General features: G+C 42.1%; 1 protein-coding gene across 1 annotated transcript; it reads right to left on the bottom strand.

The window, feature by feature from the left end:
- Positions 1–3,431: 3,431 nt before the first annotated feature.
- On the bottom strand, positions 3,432–19,395 carry ints3 (integrator complex subunit 3). Its single transcript, XM_004564411.5, has 28 exons — positions 19,068–19,395; positions 18,416–18,499; positions 14,436–14,519; positions 14,246–14,359; positions 13,902–13,986; positions 13,747–13,813; positions 13,494–13,635; positions 13,180–13,407; positions 11,635–11,826; positions 11,462–11,549; positions 11,277–11,356; positions 11,059–11,150; positions 10,868–10,974; positions 10,599–10,718; positions 9,247–9,376; positions 9,104–9,158; positions 8,884–8,987; positions 8,630–8,794; positions 8,392–8,545; positions 6,335–6,403; positions 6,178–6,253; positions 5,977–6,090; positions 5,854–5,902; positions 5,585–5,752; positions 4,392–4,492; positions 4,237–4,309; positions 4,005–4,161; positions 3,432–3,929 (listed from the first exon to the last, which is right to left on the bottom strand). Exons 1-28 carry the CDS (start codon positions 19,149–19,151, stop codon positions 3,852–3,854), a joined length of 3,060 nt encoding a protein of 1,019 aa, XP_004564468.1. The 5' UTR covers positions 19,152–19,395; the 3' UTR covers positions 3,432–3,851.
- Positions 19,396–22,776: the final 3,381 nt, after the last annotated feature.

Below are 22,776 nucleotides of genomic sequence, written 5' to 3'. Positions count from 1 at the left end.
TCATAATCTGTTTTCTCCTTCACTGATCTAAGAATTTGATTTTAGGAACAATCTTTTTCACTTTTTTCGTATTAATGAATCTGTTAATATATCACAGACCGTTCTAACCCTGTGACTTTTTGTTGGATTAAGGAGCTTTTTCCAACATTGATCCCATGCTTATGTTTCATTATTTAGGTTTCTTTCTGATAACACAGGATTTATGTTACATGGTAAACAACTGCTTAGTTATCACAAAGAGGGTGGGGCCATGCTGACTTAACCACACTACATTCATATTCTTCAGGTTTCCAGATGAAGACCACCTCCATATTCCTCCTGCTTCATTTCATGTTTTTAAAGACATCTGGACATTTTCACTGACTTTTTTTTTTAATACAGGGTATATCAGAGATTTACAATGTTCATAAGTGCTAAATGTGTCCCCTCCAGACACACAGCGTATGTCAATATGACAGTCAAACTCAGCCCATATGGTGAGCAGGTCTGCAGGTTTTTTGGTAAATAAGAAATCACTTTTTAGCGCAACACCAGGAACCATGTGAAACTCCATAATATGTTCTTTCAAGCTGTATGTGTTTTAATGGTTACCGTGAACAGTTGCAGAATTCAAGTACTTTGAAATCTGATGATTCTTTCTGATACACCCTGTATTTTTTCTTTATTTCAGAGGTCACATAACTTAAAAACTTTGAACACTGGAGAATTCATGAAATGTAATGATCAGCCGACCACACCAGGCTTCATATTAAACCTACTCAGGGCAGTTTGTGATATGATGTTTAATCGTCATAATGTCCTCTCGATTTCCATGTACCTGTGGTCCTCAGGGGAAAAAAGGTCCCCATTTCATTTGAGTGTTTTTTAAAGTATAAATTTTCAATCAATTCAGTGTTACACTTTAGTTTTACTTAAGACCAACACATTAACACAAAATTTACCCTACATTTTACATTTTAGGGCCACCCGACCTTGTTTACATGAAGTATACTCTGTTTTTGAGCGAAAACAAAATGAGACAATAAAGTATTTAAATGTTTATATTATTATGACTATCTGAATAACCACAGAGTGTTGTATGTTGATTTTTAATGAGAATGTTTTTTTTAATCATTTACAAATTTTAAATGGCAGCACATAATCACACCTGTGGTCCTCAGGGGTCAAAAATGTCCCCATCTGGTTTGATTGATACTTAATTAATATAAAGTGGATTTTCCCCCACTTTTAATTAAAACTTAATTCAAACACTTTGACACTATTTCTTTATTCCATATGTCTGATAAAACCTCATTTAAACAAAATGTTTCAGGTGTTTTCAGGTAACAAAATAAATAAAATCATCAGTTATTGTGATTATCCTTTCACAACCAAAATTGGTTGCTTTAACAGATGATCACAGACGGGTATATGTCGAAGTTAATTTGGGAAGCTGTTTTTAAACTACTTCAAGTTTTTTACTGGCAGCAAATAATCACATCTGTTGTCCTTTGGGCTCAAAAATGACCTCAACTGGTTTGACTATTTATAAAGCAGTAAGTATAAAATATCATTCATCTCTGTGTTTCAAGGTCTTATTCAACTTTATTCTGACTCATTACATGATATTTTTCTGTTTTGGCATGGTAGGAACACCAGGGCATGGGTCTGAGTGAAGGCAAACTTTCATGAGAACAAAGGCGTGTCCATATTTGACACAAGTGCAGGAGGAAGCTCAGGTTTATTCCTCTGTACTGGTCCCATCATGGACAGCTCTTTTTCTGCAGTTGCAGGCCAAGGGCATATGAAGTAAACAAGGTGTTACTGGTGATTGTTTTCTTTTGGAAACCTTCTGCAATGTTAGGGACAACTCGCGGCCAGACGGTTTGCCATCATACACTCCATGTACAGCTGTACCTGGCATCACATACTGCCCATGTTTTTATCTTATTCAATCTCTGTGTGCTCTAGTCTGGAGTTATTACCTAGGTGTCCTTGGGCAAGTTACTGAACCCCAACTTGGTCTCTGATGCATCCATTGGCATTTGAAAATTAAAAAGCATAATACAAGCAGAATACACTGTGTATAATGCTTTCAGTACTCGAGTAGAAAAGCCACTGAAGGAGTATGGGACCTGGCACATGTGCTTGGACTGTGGTAGATTGTCTTTCTCTTTGACGCACGAGAGAGTCATGCATCGTCTGTCACTGGGAAGGATAGAAGACCAGATCAGTGTTTCCTCACATTACTGCAAATATTCCTGTCTCAGCTGACTCCTCTTTCTTGCTTGATCTTCATCATAATTGAAATGGATGATGTGTAGTCCTCTGACACATCTTCTATTTCAGTTTCACATTCTGAAAATTCAAGAAACTTCAAGAAGCCCAGTCACTTTCTTTCCAAGCTCCTTAGACTACCATGTCCTGGATTGATGAGAACCTACTTGAACATAGTTCAGATTCTTCATCACTTCCTTCACTTCATAGCCTTCTTCCACTTCTGCAGGAGGGTGATGTGCTTTTTCAGAGAAAGGGTAGCATGTGCTCTAAATATTGGCAATATTTTCTTTATCTTCTAACCCTGGATCTTCCTGAAAGTTGATTCGTCCTTCTCATTATACTAGAGGACAATATATGCTTTGCTCTACTGGTCATTCCTTTCCTCAACATGGTAAAAAAAAAAAAAAAGTATGCTCACAAGCCTCCAGTGCAATGGAGGCTTGTGAGCATACTTTGTGTATGTATTATTGTAGGGTCTACCTTACAATATGAAGCACCTTGATGCATCTGTTGTTGTGATTTGGCGCTGTAAAAATACAATTGAATTGAATGTAGAGCACCTGCCTCCTCATTGGGCTGCCTGTTGTTGTTGTTGTTGTGGTTGTTATGACCTTTAAGCAAGACCATTGACCCCACACATCAGTGATTCAAGATCAAAGATGTTTGAAAGCAGTATGGTGTGAAAATACGGCTCTTTGCAACACTTTGTACTTTGGGCACATTTTCATCCCCGAGGACAATAAAAACCCCATAAATAAAACAAATTACTTAAAACTTATTCCAATCATGCATAGCATAGTACTGAATAACTGTTATTTTCAGACCATTTGATGAATAAAAAACACATTTTTGATAGCAAAAGATTTCTGCAGAGGACAAAAATGTCCCAAGGACAACACATGGGTTAATTCTGAAACTGTCCTGCTATTGGCTCAGTCCAGCTATAACAGAAATGCAATGACATCACTGCTCCTCACTGGCTGCTCCGTGCTCTCACCGTTTTATTACCCAGCTTTAAGTCAGTTCACTTCTGAGCTGCTTCGTCTGTTCTGTTTTTTACCCTCCTGCATCTGATGAACGCCACGAAAAGGTGTTAAAAGGACCTTTGCGGCACACCCCATTCCCCTCCACCCTCTCCACCCCCATCAAACTCCCAATAACAGACAGCTGAGTCTGAAACCAACCATCAGTTTTTATACAAAGAACTCATTGACATGACGGAGCTTTTACTGCAGGGAGCCAAACAGGAAGGAGGCGCTAAAAACAGCAAGAAGTGAGGATTTTCCAAAAAAAAAGTACAACCCATCCCCCCAAAAAAGGAACAAAAATCATCATCATCATGTCTGCTGTTAAAATCAGTCTGAGTTCCTCCTTCCCCCAGTGCATTGTGGGAGATCAGCCACACACAGTGACCTTCGACTGCTGGTCTCCATGGAAACAGCACATTAAAAGTCAGTTCATCACATGGAGTTAAAGTTGGCAGCATCTCAGAGCTCCACCTCCCAGCAGCAGTCAGTGCATGTCATCAGGAAGAGACATGGTCTCTCCCAGTACATGGAGCAGCTGGCATGTGATCTTGTTTGGAGGTTCCTTCAGTCACTGTCAGAGCCAACAGCTGATGATCCTTTCCGTTTCCTCTTTGGAGCTTTGGGCTTTGAGTCCTCCTCCTCCTGCAACAACATAACAAGATCAGAAACAGACCTGAACCAAAACAAGACTTGAACGTGTATAGAGGGGGTACATACAGAGCCGCTGCTGGATGCACTTTCTTCCTCATTGTTGGTGGGTGGAGCGACTCCCTTCCTGGAACGAGGTGACGAGGCTGGAGCTTTACGGCGCGACTTTGGCGGCTTCGTCTGAGAGTCCTCGTATTCCTCCGCCAGGGCGAACAGATCGCTGAACCTGACAGGGAAGATGAGACGTAAACAGCAGTGTTGTGATGTAATCGTTTGTGTGTGTCTGTGGGAGTAAATGTACCTCATCTTGTGGGCCTCATCACAGCTTGCTTGGACGTGCTGCAGAGCCTGAAGTATCGGAGTCTGAGTGAAGACTGACAGAGACATACAGACATTAGCACATTCAGGTCATCAGTAATTGGTTGACAATCGAGAACTGTGTGTGAGGGTACTGACAGTTGTTCTTGGTGTTGCTCAGACTCAGTCTGAGGTTGTCCATGTGCTCCAAGATCTGTTCCAGGGTCAGCTGAGCCAGTTTACTGCTCGAACTGCGCAGACTGAAGACAGAATAACGTTAACAGAACTGACACTACAGACAAAGAAATGAACCTGAGAAGTACAGATGAACAGAGGAGGGGCATGTCCCAGTTCAGGAGCTACATCCTTTAAAGGCTGCATCTGAAGGCGTACAAGGCTGCCCCAATTCAAAGGTTTCAACAAATGTGTTCTCCTTTTACCTGAATTTGAAAACAAGTTGGGGGGGGGTGCGCGGTATGAAAAGGGAAGAAAAACCAACAAGAACATTTTTCAAAGGGGGGCCTAGCAAAAACAGTTTGGGAACCACTGACTTAATGCAGCTCAGGTTCCAATTGCTTACAGATATAAAGTATGTACATTTTTTTATTTTAATTTGTGTTTTAATCCTGCGACTTACCGCACATTTGATTTCCTTTGTCTGAAAACGTTTTATATATTTTGGGGTAAGTTCATCAACAGCTGGTTTGTCCAACTACAGGGCTCAAGGCCCGGTGTCCTGCAGGTTTTAGATATCACCCTGGGTCAACACACCTGAATCAAATGATCAGTTCATTACCAGGCCTCTGGAGAACTTCAAGACATGTTGAGGAGGTAATTCAGCCATTTAAATCAGCTGTGTTGGATCAAGGACACATCTGAAACCTGCAGGACACCGGCCTTCGAGGCCTGGAATTGGACACCCCTGATCTACAGCGTTACATCATATTTTATAAGGATGTTGTGTTTTTGTATCATATAGCCACTTACTTGTGGCCTTGTGGTCTTTGAAGAACCCACTCTGCATGGGCCGAGTCCTGCAAGTGTGAAGCCCCTGATATGGGACACAGCTGAGGAGAGCCCCAAGAAGTACAGATGCAAAGAGGGGAGAGCCCCAGGCAGAACTCACAGTCCTCACCTGTTTTTTTTTTACGTCCTTATGTCATCGCCTTCAAATTGTCCTTTTTATTGTAATTTCTGTTTTTACGTTATCCTAACCTCTTCTGTCTTTTTTCTCTTTCATCTATTTGTGCCCTCATCTGTTTTTCTTTTCTTACCTGTCTTTTTAGAGTTTTTCCCTCAACTCAGTCTCCTTCTACGTTAGTCACTTTTTGTGGTTAACTCTCTGTGCTTACCTCTGTCTCTTGCGGGGTTGGTTGTTGTTCTTGATCAGCTGGGCCTTTATGTTTTCTGCCAGTGTGTCGTCGTATTTGGTAGCCCAGTGTCTCAGGATGCTAGTGGCGAACTGGTCTTCTGGGTGACAGGGACGACTCAGGACCATTTTCACCATCTCTTCGCTGGGCCTGTCACAAAAACATGAAGGGATGTTAACAGGGACACAGAAACACAGCTCAAATGCGGAACAGAAACACATGTGAAATGGGGTGTCTGCTATGTGTCATACTTTTCTCTGCGAAGCTGCAGCAGCAGGCAGGACAAGGCCTCAGGGTGCTCTGAACCATAAACAGAAAGGAGGGTTACAATCTTTCCTTTGCTTTGTGTCCCTGTCTATTGAGGATTTATTCACCTTTGTATTTGAGGTGCTGCAAGATGGGGATGATGGTTTCCAGGGGAATGCTGTGGGCCAGAAACAGCTGCCAGGTGCTATATTGCTCGAAGGTCTCCCACTCGAGTGACTGAACTGTGGAGATCGAGGATAAACAAGCAAATGAAGATGGACCATGGCCCGAAAAACTGAAGAGTCAAACTTTTAATCCGAGTTTCTCACTGAGGATGTTGAGCACAGAATCTTTCCGGAACATCACCAGGTTCCCCATCATCACGTGACACATCAGCTCCTGTAACTGCACACACACACAAACACACACAGATGAGACATGGTTTCCCAGCCAGAGCAGCGGGGACGCACCGATCAGGTTTATTACCTGTGTGGAGTCGATAACGGCGACGATCATGTTGAGAAGCTCGCCACTCCGCAGCGTCTCATCTGGAAACTGAACAAGAGCAGGGACCTTCATCAGAGTACTACATTTTCAGTGCTCACACACACAAACTACACCCTTTTTGGCTCCTACCTCAAAGCACACTGTGCGCTGTCGATCTTACGTGCTGCACAATAATGTTTAACATTTAGTATTTACTGTTATATTCCCATCGATCATCATGATGTTGTTTATTCTATTGCTCTCAACAGGTGATCCAGGTGATTGATATATGTATTTTTTGTCTGCTTATTTTGTTGGTTTTTGTTTTTTGCCCTTTATCCCCGTCCCTCTTCTCCGCTGTTTTCCCCCCCCCTCTTTCTTTCTCCCTTTTCTTTTCCTCATTCAAGTCTGTCCCGTATCTAACAAGTGAAAATAAAAAAATAAAATAAACAATAAAAGGTGAATCAAATAGACCATTACGGCAAGGCTGGGATGGTTTATTTGGTAAAGTAAATCCGTTGGGCATCTTTCTTCGCCTTTAGACAATAATTCTGATGGCAAAAGAGCCAAACGGGACAGGCCAAAAAAAAAGAGTACTACATTTTCACGTCACATAAAAATGTCATATTGTGATACCATTTCTATAGCGATGCCATACTTTTATGTTCCCTTGTCCCGAGACAAGCCCGGGCATGTCTGAGAACGAGTGACCCAAGACATGATGTTCCAGTTTGATGATGTTTAAGAGTTCAGTTAGTTTAATTATTGTTAAGCTGTTATGTTGTACTTTTACTGGTTAGGCTACTCTTGTACTTGTGTTTGTCTTATGCTGGGTCACTACTACCGCACTCCTCTGTTTCAGTACAGTCAAACATTAAATCATACAGTGTGTCCCCAACAGTGTTGGTCAAGTTACTTGAAAAAAGTAATCAGTAACTAATTACTTCCCCAAAAAAGTAATCCAGTTACTTTACTGATTACTTATTTTCAAAAGTAATTAATTACTTAGTTACTTTTTAAAAACACGATTTACAACCTGAATAGGTAATAAAGTGATAGATCTTTCAGCCCAATTCTACTTTTTCTGCATAATCCATCATACAAAATGTAATCAAATGGAAAAGTCTCTTTTTTTAACTTGTTTTATTAGTTTTAATCTTTTAACTTTATGCATCAAGCAAAAATATAATTATATGCAACATTCTCTGACTTGAATTAGTTTAACATTTAAACCTATTTTCTGCACATTCCAGCACATAAAATAAAATATTTTTTGTGTTTACACTCCGTCTTTCAAATAGATGCAAGTAAAACACAGCAGAAAATAAATAAAGTCAAAGACTAGCGGTCCTGTTGCTCTATTTTCACCTGTAAAGCAGGCGGAGGTTTACCCTGGTGCAGGTGTGCCGCGGTCAGTTGAAGGATCCGCGAGTTTCTCTGAGTTTCCCATTACGTCGTTGCGCACTCGGTGCTTGCTTGGAAGTTTAGGGGTTTTTTTCGCTGTAAAAAGAAGTTTTCTTCCCACGCACGATGGACGCTAATGTTTTTGTCACTTTTTATGGAATCAAACTCAAAGTAAGGTCAGTACTTCCACGCTTTAAACGCTGCACGCTCATACTCTCTCCCACAATCGATATGTGATCCACTGTTGATCTGCACACAGCTGTTGTCACGAATGTCGTGCTTGCTTACGTCACTGTCATGAGACATTCTTGCAAAAAATTACGGTTTTAGTAACGCAGTAACGCAGCGTTCCTACGGGAAAGTAACGGTAATCTAATTACTGTTTTTGCAATAGTAATCCCTTACTTTACTCGTTACTTGAAAAAAGTAATCAGATTACAGTAACACGTTACTGCCCATCTCTGGTCCCCAATGACAGCAGCTCATTGGAAAAGAAGGATGGAAGTTTCAGGAGCATTTTAAAGGACATGAAGGGAAAAAATAAGTTCCTGGAAGGATGCTCTTAAATCAGTACTTCTACTGTGTGAAGATTTTCTGGCTGGTCTCTTTTTTAGAGACTTTTTGTGGTGCATGTAAGACTTGGGTAAGCCTACCTCAGAGTAAATTGAGGGTGTGAGGTAGCAGAGTAGCCGGACGTCGTCCTCCTGACAAGCCTTCATGTCCATCATCAGACAAGTGTGGAGGTCACCAAGTGCCGTCGCCTGAGCAAATGACTCGTACAACATCATCTTCCCATTTGCTGCTTTACTGTTGACAGACACAGACATGGAGTTTAACCACGTTTCTCCTATCAACATCTGTGACAGCAGCTTTTTTGTCACACCTGCTCACCTAGCCTTCAGGTAGTACAGCAGGTGATAACCGATCTTTGGCTGCTTCTGGTAAAGTTCAGCAAGCATGTCTAGCAGAACTGAGAAACCGCTGTTGTCCTCTTGCATGGTGACAAGGTTCCTGAAGATCAGACAAACGGGTTTACAAACCGACTCCTCCAGGGACCTACAGAGAAATATAGACGGGTCATCAGAGAGAGCCAGACATGAGTCAATAAGGAGAGAGAGAAGGGGACAGAGTCAGTCTGATCTTACTCCTCCGTGATCTCCTCCGGCAAGACTTCTCCTCTGAAATGATCTTTGAACAGTTCGGCCAGACAGGAAGCCAGAGCTGACATCTGCTCTGTGTCAAAGTCCTCCTGTAGGACAGAACACAACATTGTACCAACATCTCTTAACACTGAAGCCCTGCAGCTGGCCGCACTCTTTTCTGATAAGCCACGAATTACTCACTTAACTCAACAAGATAGCTCACCTCCAGGATGAGATCCACAATCTCCTGCATCACCTCACACTGAGTCTCTGTGTCACTGCAGAGGAAGTGTTGCTGTCAGTTAACAGGAAATGACCTTGATGTAACATCTAACCTGAGGACCTGAAAAAAGACTGGACTTTCACCTGGTCTTCTGAATCTGCTGCACCTTCTCCTTCATTGTGTCATCTAATTGGTCAAGCCAGGGTGTGATATCAGCAGGCTCCTCAATCACAGCCTCTTTGATTGGATGAAATCTGAACTCCCTCTTTTTTCCTGAACAGTGATGGGAGGACAGGTGGTCAAATACTCTACTTCCTGTTTGGGGTGAATTGTTAGAAATTTATAGTAAAACTTCCAAATTATGAATTGGAAATTGAATTTATATTTATAAACTCACAGCTCATATTTCTTCCCCAAACTGGAATACCACACCAGTTAAATCCAGGATAAAACAGGTTATTCTGGTTTAAAGTAGTTTCTAAACCATTTTAAACTGTTTTATTCCAGGATACAATTTATTTCAATTAAACTTGTTTCATTGGTCCAACTTGTATTATTTTGTTTACTCCACTTTAAAATAAATTCATTCAGTTTTGTTCAGTCATTTTGACTTATTTGCATAGAAAAATATAACTGTTAAATTTAAACCCCATCATCTCTATTTCATGACTTAGTGTAGTTAGGTGGGGCTGCAATGGTAGTCCCAATCACCCCTTCACTGCAAACCGCCTCTCAATTTTACATACATCTTAGACACTGAGGGTTTTGCATGGTGCAAACATTGATGGAAACTGCTGACAGTCTCTTGTTTGTGTTGCATTTCTCTTATTGCTTCACTTTAATAGTGACAAACATCTTCATCAGAATTCTAGGGCACGTTTTGAAACACTCCCATCCAAACATGTATGTGCAGTTACACATTCGCTGTAGACTGAGCAACTTCTTGTTGGCAGTTTTCAATGTCTGTATTTTGGCCAAAGTTATAATTACCAGATTTGGATCCACATTTACTTTCCTGATTCTCGTTATGAGTTTTTTAAATTACTTAAATCATAGAAGGTATGCAATACTGTACAACAGATTAATGGGACAGCAGTGGAGAGCCTTCAGGACTTGCCTTAGAATCCTCTGGTTTAAAATATGTCTTCAACATTAAAGTAATCCAGTGACAGTTGTCAGTATTTCTGCTGCACAACAAACAATAACTTAATAATTAATTCAGCAAATGTTATTTTTCAAATTGTAAACAAACACAGTTTAAAACAGCATTTCTGTCATTGCCAGTGTAACTCAGTTTAACGCAATAACCTGAACAACAAAGTGACCAATCCCATTAGGACCCCGTCCTCATTTGAGCTCCGCCTACAAACTGTCAAAAGTAAATTTACTCGCATGAGAAGGATTTCTCCCTGAACGCAGGGAGCTACCAGCGAGAGCGTGGAACTGTAACAGCGCATGCAATCAAGTCATCTGAAGTTGTTTCTCCAGGTGTTACCTTTGTTGTTGACTTCCTCCTCATCGTCACTGAAAGTTGCTTCTGTGTTGTCGTAGCAACTCTCCTCCTTGTCCAACACATGATTGTCCATCTCCATGGAAACAGACTCCTCCATCTTCACTGCATAATTGAAAAAAATAAAGTGAAAGAGAGGGAAGAGGTTAATGTTTGTGTCTACTCACCTGTGTGTGTGTGTGTGTGTGTGTGTGCGTGCGTGCGTGCGTGCGTGCGTGCGTGCGTGCGTGCGTGCGTGCGTGTGTGTGTGTTACCTTCAGTAGGAGGTGATGGTGGGCTGCAGAACTCGGGGAATCTTTCTCTGAGCATTGACCGGAGCTCTCGGTCCAGCTTTGGGTTATCAAACAGTGGAGCGAGGTGACTGAAAGAGAGATCAATAACCAATAATCAAAAATGATCCCTGTGATAGAGTGGTCAATGATCAATAAATATTGATGCTTCTTACGCCAGGACCCTCTTTTCCATAATGAAGTTTAGCGAGTTGAAGACACCCTGACGGACCTGAGACTCCAAAGGAGGGAAGAAATGAGGGATGATCTGAAGAGGGGAGAAAGCAGACCAACAATAAGAGGAGAGAAATTAAAACCTGGTAAAGTGTGTGTGTGTGTGTGTGTGTGTGTGTGTGTGTGTGTGTGTGTGTGTGTGTGTGTGTGTGTGTGTTACCCTGCACATGAAGTCCAACAGCGTTGCAGTGATGGCAGGATGAGGTTTCATGGAGTGATGCATCACCAGAATGGCTGGCTCTGAAACACATCATCACAGGTGAGTGCTGTTTTACCTGTCTACCTAATAACATGATGACATCATCTCTGACCAACACCACTCTGGTGTAGCCTAAATTGTGTTACCTATGTTCATGATGCTGTCCTTCTCAGGGTTGAAGAACAGCCAATCATAAAAGAGAGCCAGCTTAGCATTGGAGGCCGCCACGTTTGACTGCAGTCACACAAATCAATTGATTATTAGTTATTGACCTATAACAATTCCTGCAGATTGACAGCCTGAAACCAGATCCCCTTACCGTGCAAGTGGTTAGCAGCCAGCCAATAATAGCCCAGCGTGGCAGGATATCAGAGCTCAGGACCTCATTGGATGGATGTACTACCCCGCAGATGTAGCGAATCAGATCACAGCGTAGTGATTGGCTCTCTGCTGTGGACAGGTACTGTCTCTGAAACCAGTCCTGGTACCGTTTCTGCTGCCCAAAACGCACCTGAGCAGAGATGGAGAAAGAGTCAAAATCAACTGAGTCACAGGTGGAGAAACACCCAAATCACAGCATTTAATAACGTGGTTGAGGTGAGAGTGCGAATGGCACCTTTGTCTGACCTGTTTACCTGCTGTATTTGTTTTGTTGGAGGCTTTTGCACTGGTGAGTATGACTGTCAGGCTCTACTACACATCTGAGCTTTTAAGAAATATCACAGCTCTTCTTTTGTGTAACCTGGTGAGCCACTCTCTCAGGGCCCTATATATACCCTTTAGCTGACCTCCTGTGAACGCAGAAGAAGGAAGGGGGAAAAAGGCTGGAGTCCAGGCGATATTGGTGATGATGATTTGTTGCAATTGCCAGTGCTATTTGATCAGCATGGTGTTCCCTGATTCATCAGGATACTACATGTTTTCCTCCCTGGATGCTTTTGCAGGACCTGCTGTCTCTGTCAGGTGCTGACAGCCACCGTGCTGGAGGTGAAACGATCCTCCAGCTCCTCGCAGGACAGCACTGATAAATGCATGGTCCATCTCATCTTAAATGATCCTAATCAGACCAGAAACTTGGTTTTCTTGTCTCTGACAGAAACAGATGCTACAGATAAACCTGCAGCTAAACGGACTGTAATGGACTCTTAACTTAACTCGGCATGTGTTCAGGTCCCACTCACAGCAAGGGGCTAACACTGTTGGATCTTTCAGCTGCCTTTGACACAGTAGATTGTGGTATCCTGAGTGACAGCCTGCAATTGTGGGTGGACAACTCTGAGTCAGTTCTGGGCTTGTTCTCTTTCTGTCTCTCTCACAGGAGTTTATTTTCCCACTTTACCTTGTGATGTGTCCCAAAGTTTGATCTTAGGGCCCATGTTGCTTTTCCTGTATATGCTTACACAGGGACACATCTGAATGATTTTGAAGGCATCTTAAAGCATTGTTACGCAGATGACATCCAGATGACATGCGGTTCCAGAACCCAGAATTTAGCCAAGGTCTGTCTCCTTAAAAGCTCTCTTGTGTCTGTGAACTACTACATCATTACATAACTATTACACCTCTGAGGTCACCTGATCAGTGCTTGTCCAGTTTAAAGCCAAAACGAGACTGAGCTTTTCAGATTTTGAATTCCATATTGTGGTACTAAAAGATCTGGTGGTGATAGTTTCAGTCATTATGTACTACTTATAAGGTTGGGGAATCCTGCAGTCAGGTGAGACTTGAGAATGAGTGAAGAAGCAGATGAACAGAATCAACTTCTGGAAATTAGTTATGTGGAGAACCACTCTAACATAATTAAATACAGAGTGGTACCCTCTTCTTAAAGATCATTACATTTATGAGGTAAAAGAGGCTTTACCCTGGAGGTCATGAACAGTAGTTTGGTCTCCATGTCTGGTGTGAGTCGACAGGCCAGAAACTTCCTGGAGGTCCGAGCCGTCAGTAGTTGGAGGACACCCGTGAACTGAGGGCTCAGGACTTGAGGATTGTGCAGCAGGTCTCTCCACAGCAGCTCCATCTCTGGGATCCGAGCAACATTTTGCAGCAGACGAACCAGATCTCTGCCGATGATTAGACAATCCATGAACTACAGACAGAGAGAGGTCATCAGTGTAAAGAGAAGGCGTTAAATACATAACAGACCACACCATACTTCCTTCCTCTCCTTATTACCTTCTCCCTCAGCATGCTGATGCAGAAGTCCACTTCTTTCTGGCGCAGAGGCAGCAAGTTCGGAGCTCCGTGGTCCACAATCAGGCGAAGGTAAGTGTAGACTGACATCGCTATGAGCATCCCACTCTTCAATACCCACTCTCTGGAGAGACACAAATAATCAGCTGCTGCACTATAAAAACCCACTCTGGGCTCTAACAGAGACAGAAAAAAGCAGCTGATACTACAGTCTGAAAAAAACAGTGAATCATACTTCTGCTCGAGCAGGATATCCAGGACACTCTCAGCCAGCCACAGGTTTTTGGTGGAGATGTCTCCGCCTGTGCAGAGAGAACAGTGACATTACAGTCAGAGCGAGTGGTGACAGGATTCGTGGTTTCAGCTCAGGTAAAAATCCAAGTGTCTCACCTGCAATCTGTTTCAGCAGTGTCATGATGACGCCATCAGCTCCCATCACGCCACTCTTCACCAGCTCTCTGACCAGCCACACTAGCTGCACACACACCAGCACTTCATTAGTAACCACCACAGTCAGGTTCAGGTGAGATCCCACATTTAAGACCAGGACCTGAGGAGGGACGCTGCTGTCCTGTCCTCTCAGGACCTAACCTGGTCTGCCTCTGTTCCTTCACAATGGTAAACACGGGTCCCTGCTACCCAAAACACTTGTATATAACTGTGTGCAGTTATCTTTGTGTGTGTGTGTGTGTGTGTGTGTGTGTGTGTGTGTGTCTCCACCTGTATTGGTTTACCTGTGTTCGGGGGACGTCTTGCAGTTTCAGGAACTTCTCCATCAAGATCTGGTTGATTTTAACCAGGACAACGTTCATCCCATCTCTGTTGACCAGTGCCAGGTCTCTGTAACACTATCACCACACATAGTGATGTTATTGTAATGTCAGAGTCGCATCAGACATTACCCACAATGCTGCAGAAACTCACCCTCTGGGCCTGAGCCGGCTCTGTGAGGACCAGTGTGAAGAGACCCAAACACACCTCCTCATGCTGTTGCTGACCTTTACATGCCTACAGAACAGGTAAAACAGGAAGTTAGACACAAATTACAAAAATATAGTCTTTTCATTTTCAGGTCTCAGAAAATCAGGAAGGTGTCTGGTTCCAGCTGTTAAACACAGAGTAGACTGAATGAAGTGATTCAGAATTGGAGCACATTAGAGAGACTAGAGATTAGATGTTTCCAGCTCTGACATCCAGAAGTATTTGGACAAGGACACATTTTTGTAGTTTAGTCTCTGCACACTACCACACTGAATTTCAAATCAAACTCTCTGCTTTAGTTAAAGGAGTATAATAAAAATATTGCAATAAGGAATTCCAGGAATTTTTTATTCACAGTTCCCTATTTTCAATTTCATGGAGAGACCTGTTCTTTTGTTATTTCATTAAGTTAATATAGATCTGGAGTCGATTCCAAGGATTGTATTTGTATTTTATAGTCACTGAAATTTTCTATATGAGGGTCAAAGAGATGTCAGTGTAAGTGAAGGAGGTCATTGTTAGGCTGAAATACCCAAATGAACCAGTCAGAGAGTAGGGCTGTGCGATATGACCAAAATCTCATATCCTGATATTAAGACATCTATCGTCCAATAACGATATAAATCACAAAAATGTAACATTTTCTGTAAATTCTGTGAATCTCGGGCAGCTCAACTTGCGTGAAGTGTTTCCAGCTGCGCGTCATGTACCTGGAGTCGAGTGTTTTAACCGATGCATGAAACGATACATTTTCAGACATAAGTTGTAACAGCCGCCGTTTTCTTTGTGAGTATTTATTACACAGCCGTAAATATTGCCGTAAACAGTTTATTTTGCGACACCACGAAACAAACGATAGCGTAAAATGAAACGATAGACGTTTTTATATAGTCATCCGATATATATCGTTATATCGAACAGCCCTATCAGAGAGAGCTAAATCTTTAGACGTATCCAACAATCTGGTTCATTCTTGAAAAGACTGAATGCACCAAGCAGCAACAACAAACCAAGACCACAGATACATTAAAGAGCATGGTGACAGAATTATTTCCACAGTTCAGAAAAACCACCATCTAACTAAGTCAGGAATAGTGTTAAGAAGGCAGGAGCATCATCAAGCATCACATTCAAGAGACAATCAAGAAACACTTTAATAACAGGAAACAAGGTTTGCACCTTGTTGAAAACCAAGAAGGTGTAAACCACTGGTGGTCATCTGATTAGACTTTGCCAGATAGCATCAAACACAGCCAGCACAGTTCTGGAAAAAAAAAAATGAAACCAAGATGAACCTGTACCAAAACAATGGAAGAGAAAAGTTTGAAGAAGGAGAGGAACAGTTGATCTGAAGCATCCACACAATCTTTGTGGACTGCTGATAGAAGCAGCAGGATAATGTGTGGAGTGTGCAGCGTTGTACTCCCTCACATTCTCACTGATGCTGCAGAACTGATCACACTTAGCTTCACAGAGGAGCTACAACTTACAATACAACTTTATTTATATAGCAAATTTTAAAAACCTGCGGACACCAAAGTGCTTTACAATAGAAATAGGGAAATTAAGACATGATTAAATAAAAGACCATTAACAAATTACCACATATGTCAGCAGGTTGAAGGCACTAATTATACAGGAATAAAAGGGAATATAAGAACAAACTTACTAAGAACAGATAACTAAAAGATAAAGTACATAGATAAAAATGGAGCCAAATGTAAAATAGGGACACTAACTAGATGGAAAAGCTAGGTTAAATAAGTGAGTTTTTAAATGAGATTTAAAAGATAGAATGGAGTCTGACGCACGGATAGCGATGGGAAGGTTGTTCCACAGGTTAGGTGCAACAAGGGCAAAAGCACGGTCACCCCTAGATTTAAGTCTAGATCTAGGCTGAACCAAGAGTAAGTGGGCTGAAGACCTGAGGGCTCGCCCAGGGACATATGGACTAAGGAGATCGACAAGATAGCTAGGGGCTAAATTATTTATAATTTTAAAAGGTGAGCAACAATATTTTAAATTTGATACGATATGATGATGAGCCAAAGAAAACTCGAAAAACAAGCCATGAATCGGTTTCAAAAATGACACTTTCGATTATTGAGAAATCTCTCTCTTGACGAGGGATGGTAAAAATGGTAAAAGGCCTGCATTTGTATAGCGCTTTTCTAGTCCCTAAGGACCCCAAAGCGCTTCACACTACATTCAGTCATCCACCCATTCACACACACATTCACACACTGGCAATGGCAAGCTACATTGTAGCCACAGCTGTCCTGGGGCGCACTGACAGAGGCAAGGCTGCCGGACACTGGCGCCACCGGGCCCTCTGACCTCCACCAGTAGGCAAACATGGGGTTAGTATCTTGCCCAAGGATATTTGGCAGCCAGGAGGGAGCCTGGGATCGAACCACCGACCTTCTGATTAGTGGCTGACCTGCTCTGCCACCTGAGCTACAGCCACCCAAAACTTAAATGGGTATCGTTTAAGTTTTATCTGATACCGGTGCCAACCCGGTACTTTTGAAACAGTGCCGGTAACTACAACGGTGTTTGCTAGTTTACCTTACATGCATTAATTTAATAACGTGGTTAGCCTACTCAAGGTGCAGAGAAGAACGGCTGCTGTTGCCATCATCATTCATCATCATTTATGCTACATTGGCAGGGCTAGGGGCCAGGACTCTCCTCTTTGGGTTCTTGGGGGATGTTGATAACTCCGGGTCGATAACAGGCACCACACACGCAGTAGATGCGCTCGGTGTGAGGTCTTGCAGCAAGCTATCAAATACGGTGCATTTCTCGGCTTTTAAAAAACGCTATGCGTCGCCAGGTGTTTCATCAAATTCGAGGTGTTACCTCCTTTGCACAGTATCACCTTAAAGCACTTGTTGCAGGCTGCTGAGTTTGCATCTTTTGATGTGAAGCACAGCCAGACTTTTGACCGCTTCGCCTTGGGCATTTTTAATCTGTAGCTCTGCTCTAAAAGAACGTACCTACCTGGGCCCGCCTACTATCCTTGCAAAGGTAAAATGATTGGCTAGAATCCAAAGTGTATGACATCTCAGGGAAAAAAAGCACCGAAATGTGCGCTGCTTTTCGGTCTGGTTACTACCGTTTATGTCAGAACCGGTGCCATTATGGCACCGGATACCGGTACCCATCCCTACTCTTGACTCACTGATTGACACCACTGACTGGCCAGTTGTTGACATGCAATCTGTAGACGTCATATTTTCGGATCACAGCCCACATCAGCGGCACATCATAACAAACTAATCCACAGATTACATATCCTGCACATAACCCTAATAAGAGTCTTCAGTCGTTCTTTAGTACAAACTCTGGGTTTTCAGATACTGCAGTATTGTTAGGTTTCGCCTACAAGCACATCATGCCTAAATACAAGCATAGTCGTTTAATTTGGTGATTGCAGTACTATGTGTGAGTATTAAATGTAATAGTACTGAGAGGTGTGCTACGAATTGTGAAGATAAAGGCATTAGTGAGCTGTGAGGCTAAAGTCAGAGTTTTCTGTGTCATGAAGGACTAAATCACCATGGTAACTGATGCTCAACACATCACCTGCTGGAGATCAGGTTATGTTCAGAGTCTGAGTTAAAAATGAGGTGGATGTGCCATGTTTTCACTGATTCTTTTATTTAGCTCTCGTTTATTTGGCTTTAAAGCGTGATTTAGATTCTTTCCTGGAAAGTAAGTTTATAAATGAGTTGCTGCTGAGTTGTACCTTACAAACCCGCCAAATGCAGCCTGCATGTAAAGCTCCTGCAGCTCAGACTGTGCCCCAGGAAGGCTGAATGCACAAAATGTGTTTATGTTAGCTCCAAATGCTACTCCGTTTCTTCACATGGGTGGAAGTCATTAGTAGTATCAGCAGTAGTAGTACTGATGTTTCTTACGTTGGCCGTGAGTGCGTCATTGGCCTCCCTCTCTGACAGTCCATTGGTCAGTGCCTGGACGATTCCAACACAGCGCTCCAATCTCTGCAAGCAAACACAGCAATCAGTGTAAACAAGACAACAAACACTAAACACACCGACAACACAAGCACAACAAGAATCAATGCAAATACGAGAAACACAAACAGAAAATAGTAAAGATTAAAAAAAATAGCATCAACTAGTCGATCAGCTGACGGCGCCCCACAGAAAAACTGAACTTTATCAAACAGCACTCACAGTTAGCGTCTGACAAGTGAGACACTGCGCATGTCACTTTTCTTATGTTCGTATGTTTACGTAGAGTTAGCATGCTAAGCTAACTGATTTGGTTTTAATGAGCCCCGCGGTTCGGTCCGCAGTCCCTCACACCGTGAACGACCACGACAGCAGAGACACAAATTCCACACCTCCGGTAGCAGTTCCGAGTCCCGCAACGTACCCTTCTGCTGAGCTAACGCTATGAGCCTGCTGCTAGCCGTGCTAACCGTCTAATAAAATGGTACCGCGGAGTCTTTATACCAAGGCTGCGCTGTCTGCCCATAAGCCCGCTCTGTCCTGGTTTAGTCCGGGTTTAGTCTGCCTTGAGATCAGCTAAACAGCGTCAACCTACCTCCTCCAGCTCGTCTTTGGCGTCCAGTGGGGTGGATACCAGGAGCCGGCCCTGCGGCTTCGCTTTCGCCGGTGCAGGCTCCATCTGCTCCCACTGCGCCTCGCCGGGCCCCGCGGAGTTGAGACGGACTGGGACTACCTGTGCTGGGGGGCGTGATGGTTGTCTGTGTCAGTATAACGGAGGATTTAGGGTCGGTGCCTTGCGGTGAGCCGCTTCGGACCTTTAATGTGTGTTTTCAGAACTTTTTCGGGGTCAGTTCGGACCGTGAGTCCCACTCTGTCCGACACTGTAACATAACGGACGTCCGCACTGAGCCAGCAGGGGGAAGAGGCGGGACCGCACACGCCGCCGAGCAATCATTTCACTTACACCACAGACTGAAGTGAGCGTGGACCAATAACAGGAGCGAGAACCTGGAGCCAATCCTCGATCGCCTATACTGAAGGCCAACAGCATGGAAAGGGCTTCAGCGTGTTTATAGTGTTGTAGAGCAAATATTGAAGAACTGTAAAGTACGCAGTACTTGTCTGCTTACTGCACTTAGACTGCTGTTATACCACCTTTTGAGATACTTTTGAAGTATGTACAAAATAATAATTTAAAAAAACTGGTTTTCTTCATCCCAAATGTCAACATCTAACAAGTAAAAACCAGTAACAACATAAACTCAAAAAGAGGAATGTGAAATGGAATGTTTAAAAGATGGTAGTGAGACCTCCTGTGATGGAAGGTTTGGAGACATTGGCACTGACAAAAAGACAGCCAAACAAATGAGCTGCATGGATGACATTAATTCCTAAATGTCTCAAAACCTTTTAGAACCAGGCAGAGAAAAGATAGAAATAGTTGTTGTTGGTCCAAAAAGTCAGAGACAGAAAATTTGTTCATATTTATCATGCATTGTTGTCTGTTGGTACAACTGAGGAGGATAGTGGTATAGGAGGAAATGGAGATGATGATTCACTGTGGAGACCAGCAAAGAGAACAGTGGGAAGAAGAATAATCCAGATTTTTAACCACATTTGACTACTCTGCAGTGGGCTATTTTGGAACTAACATAACGGACGTCCGCACTGCTGGCTCAGTGCGGACGTCCATTTCCTCATATCTATTAGTTTTATTATGGACAAAACAGGACAATATAAAGTAAAGTAAAAACAAAAATCAATCTGCACACTCTAGGAGAAAGAACTGGACCACCTGCACATTCCACTTCCAGGGTCTACTTAGCCATGAAGCTCCTGGTGCCGTTTTTGAGCAGATGTTAATAACAGAGGAGATTTGGAGCACTGCAGAGTCGGCAGAGTGTTGGTGACTTAAACTTGGTCACTTAAACCTCACCACCCAGTGACCAACTATGTAACTTTACATGGTCTGACACTTCATGGCTGAGTTGCTGTGGTTCCTAAATGCTTCCATTTTGTAATAACAGCACTTACAGCTGATCCCAGAACATCTAGGAAGGAAGAAAGTGTATAAACTGATTTGTTACAACAGTGGTCGATTTCAAAATACTTTAGGTTTAGAAAAACTGCTGGATTGTCTAAAGTGGACTGTATTGTTTTCATAGACAAATTCATGTTAATTGATGTGGACTTGAATACATGTTACTGACATGAAAAATGATAGAACTATCTGTGTTAAGAGGTATACTCTAAAACACTTCTTCAGTAGGGAATCAGAGAAGAGAAACACACAGAACTTCTTGCCTCCCGAACTGAGACTCGCGCTGAGAAACTGCCCCGGTCTTTATTTATACTTCAGTGGGTGCTTGTGTGTGTGTGTGTGTGTGTGTGTGTGTGTGTGTGTGTGTGTGTGTGTGTGTGTGTGTGTGTGTGTGTCAGAGTGTGACCCCATAAATGACTTCCCGAAACCTGCTGGCCTCGAAGTCCAGCAGTTCATCAAACCAAAAGGCACTTAGACTAAGACAGATATAGCTACGTTAATCCTACTGTAAAACAATAAGACAAGGTACGACCTCTCCCATACTCCTAGGATGTGGGGGTGAACGCCAGAACACCCTGGAATGTTACAGACCTCCTAGGATGAGACATTCTTTCAATATGCCACCAATTATATACTTCTAAACACAAATGATTACATGCAGTATTCTACCATATGCAAACTTATATCATTAAAAGATTAGAATAGAATAGAATAGAATAGAATAGAATAGAATTCAACTTTATTGTCACTGCACATGCACAGGTACAGGGCAACGAAATGCAGTTTGCAGCCATCCAGAAGTGCTTTAGTGATATAGATATATTACAATATGTATTAGCAATAATATAGATATGTAAGTATATTACAGAAATGGGTCTATTATGATATGTTATAATGTACACGGTATGAAGTATGTTGTGAATATTCTATAACTATAAGTATGTACAGGCTGTAGTGAGTACAAGCTATGTACAGGATATGAACAGGATATAAATATGAAAAACTATACAGAATATGAGATAAAAAACTTTACAGAAATCTGAGATATACAGTTATACAGAAATGGGAACTATGCAAGTTGTAAACAGTTGTAAATTATACTGACTACTAAATACAATTTTCCGTTGACAATCTGAGTAGCTGCTTTCCTTTAAAAGTCATGTTGAGAAACTAATGAAGACATTGAAACCTGAGGCTCTCTTTTAGAAATCTCTGTTTAATTGGTAGGTTTCTCATTTTACCTCTAGTGATGCACAGTGGTGGGTGGATCCGTATGTGTTTGCCAACTCCTGCATTTATTTATTGTCTTGCATATTTATCACACTTATATGTTTAGATCATTAAACACATTATTATATTAGACAAAGATAACCTAAGTAAATACAAAATAAAGTTAATAACTGATGATTTCATTTAGAAAGGGAAAAAATATTTCACTGTCTGACAAAGTGAAAGGCTAAAAGATCTCAAAAAACAAGTCATCATGCCACAATCAGGCACATGCCACAAACAGCTGAGAAACAAAGTCACTGACATCTATGAATCTGGAAAGGTTTACAGAGCCATATCTAAGGCTTTATAACTCGAGTGAAAAACGGTGAGAGCCATTATCCAGCTTGGAACAGTGGAAACCTTCACAGGAGTGCCTGGCTTACCAAATTTACTCCAAGAGTGGATTGACAACTCATCCAAGAGGTCACAGAAGAACCCCTAACAACACCTAAAGAACTGCAGTCTTCAGTTGTCTTGTTAAGGTCAGAGTTCATGATTCAACAATCTGTCACATCTGACATCAAACTAGCATCATAGTAACTTTAACATATGGTGGTGTGATGGTCTGGGACTGCTTTGCTGCTTCAGGATGTGGACTACATGCTGTAATTGATAAAATCATGAATTCTGTAAATACAGAAAGAAAAAAAAGTGCTTGCATGTATGTGTGTGAGATGTAGTATAAAGAACTTTGAGTGCTCAATTTGAGTAGAAAAGGGCTATATTAAAAACCAGTCCTTCTACCAAGTATCGAGCAAAACACCATCTTTCACAACAGCAGCTTAAAGTTACAATTCACCCTTATGGCTTGTTATATTTCACACGAGTGACCATTCATAACCACTGGCAATGGCAGCAAACCTAGAAGCTGTAGTACTGAGAAATATTTTTGTGCTGAAATCACAGTGAACATAAAGTTTTGACACGGTACAATTAAATCCTGAAAAACTGAAATAAATCACACATTTTTAGGGATTTTGCAACCTGAGTA

This window comes from Maylandia zebra, linkage group LG22 (assembly GCF_041146795.1).
Source record: "Maylandia zebra isolate NMK-2024a linkage group LG22, Mzebra_GT3a, whole genome shotgun sequence".
NCBI lineage: Eukaryota > Metazoa > Chordata > Actinopteri > Cichliformes > Cichlidae > Maylandia > Maylandia zebra.
The sequence above is the reverse complement of the archived record's forward strand: the minus strand, read 5'-3'. Positions and strand labels throughout refer to the sequence as shown.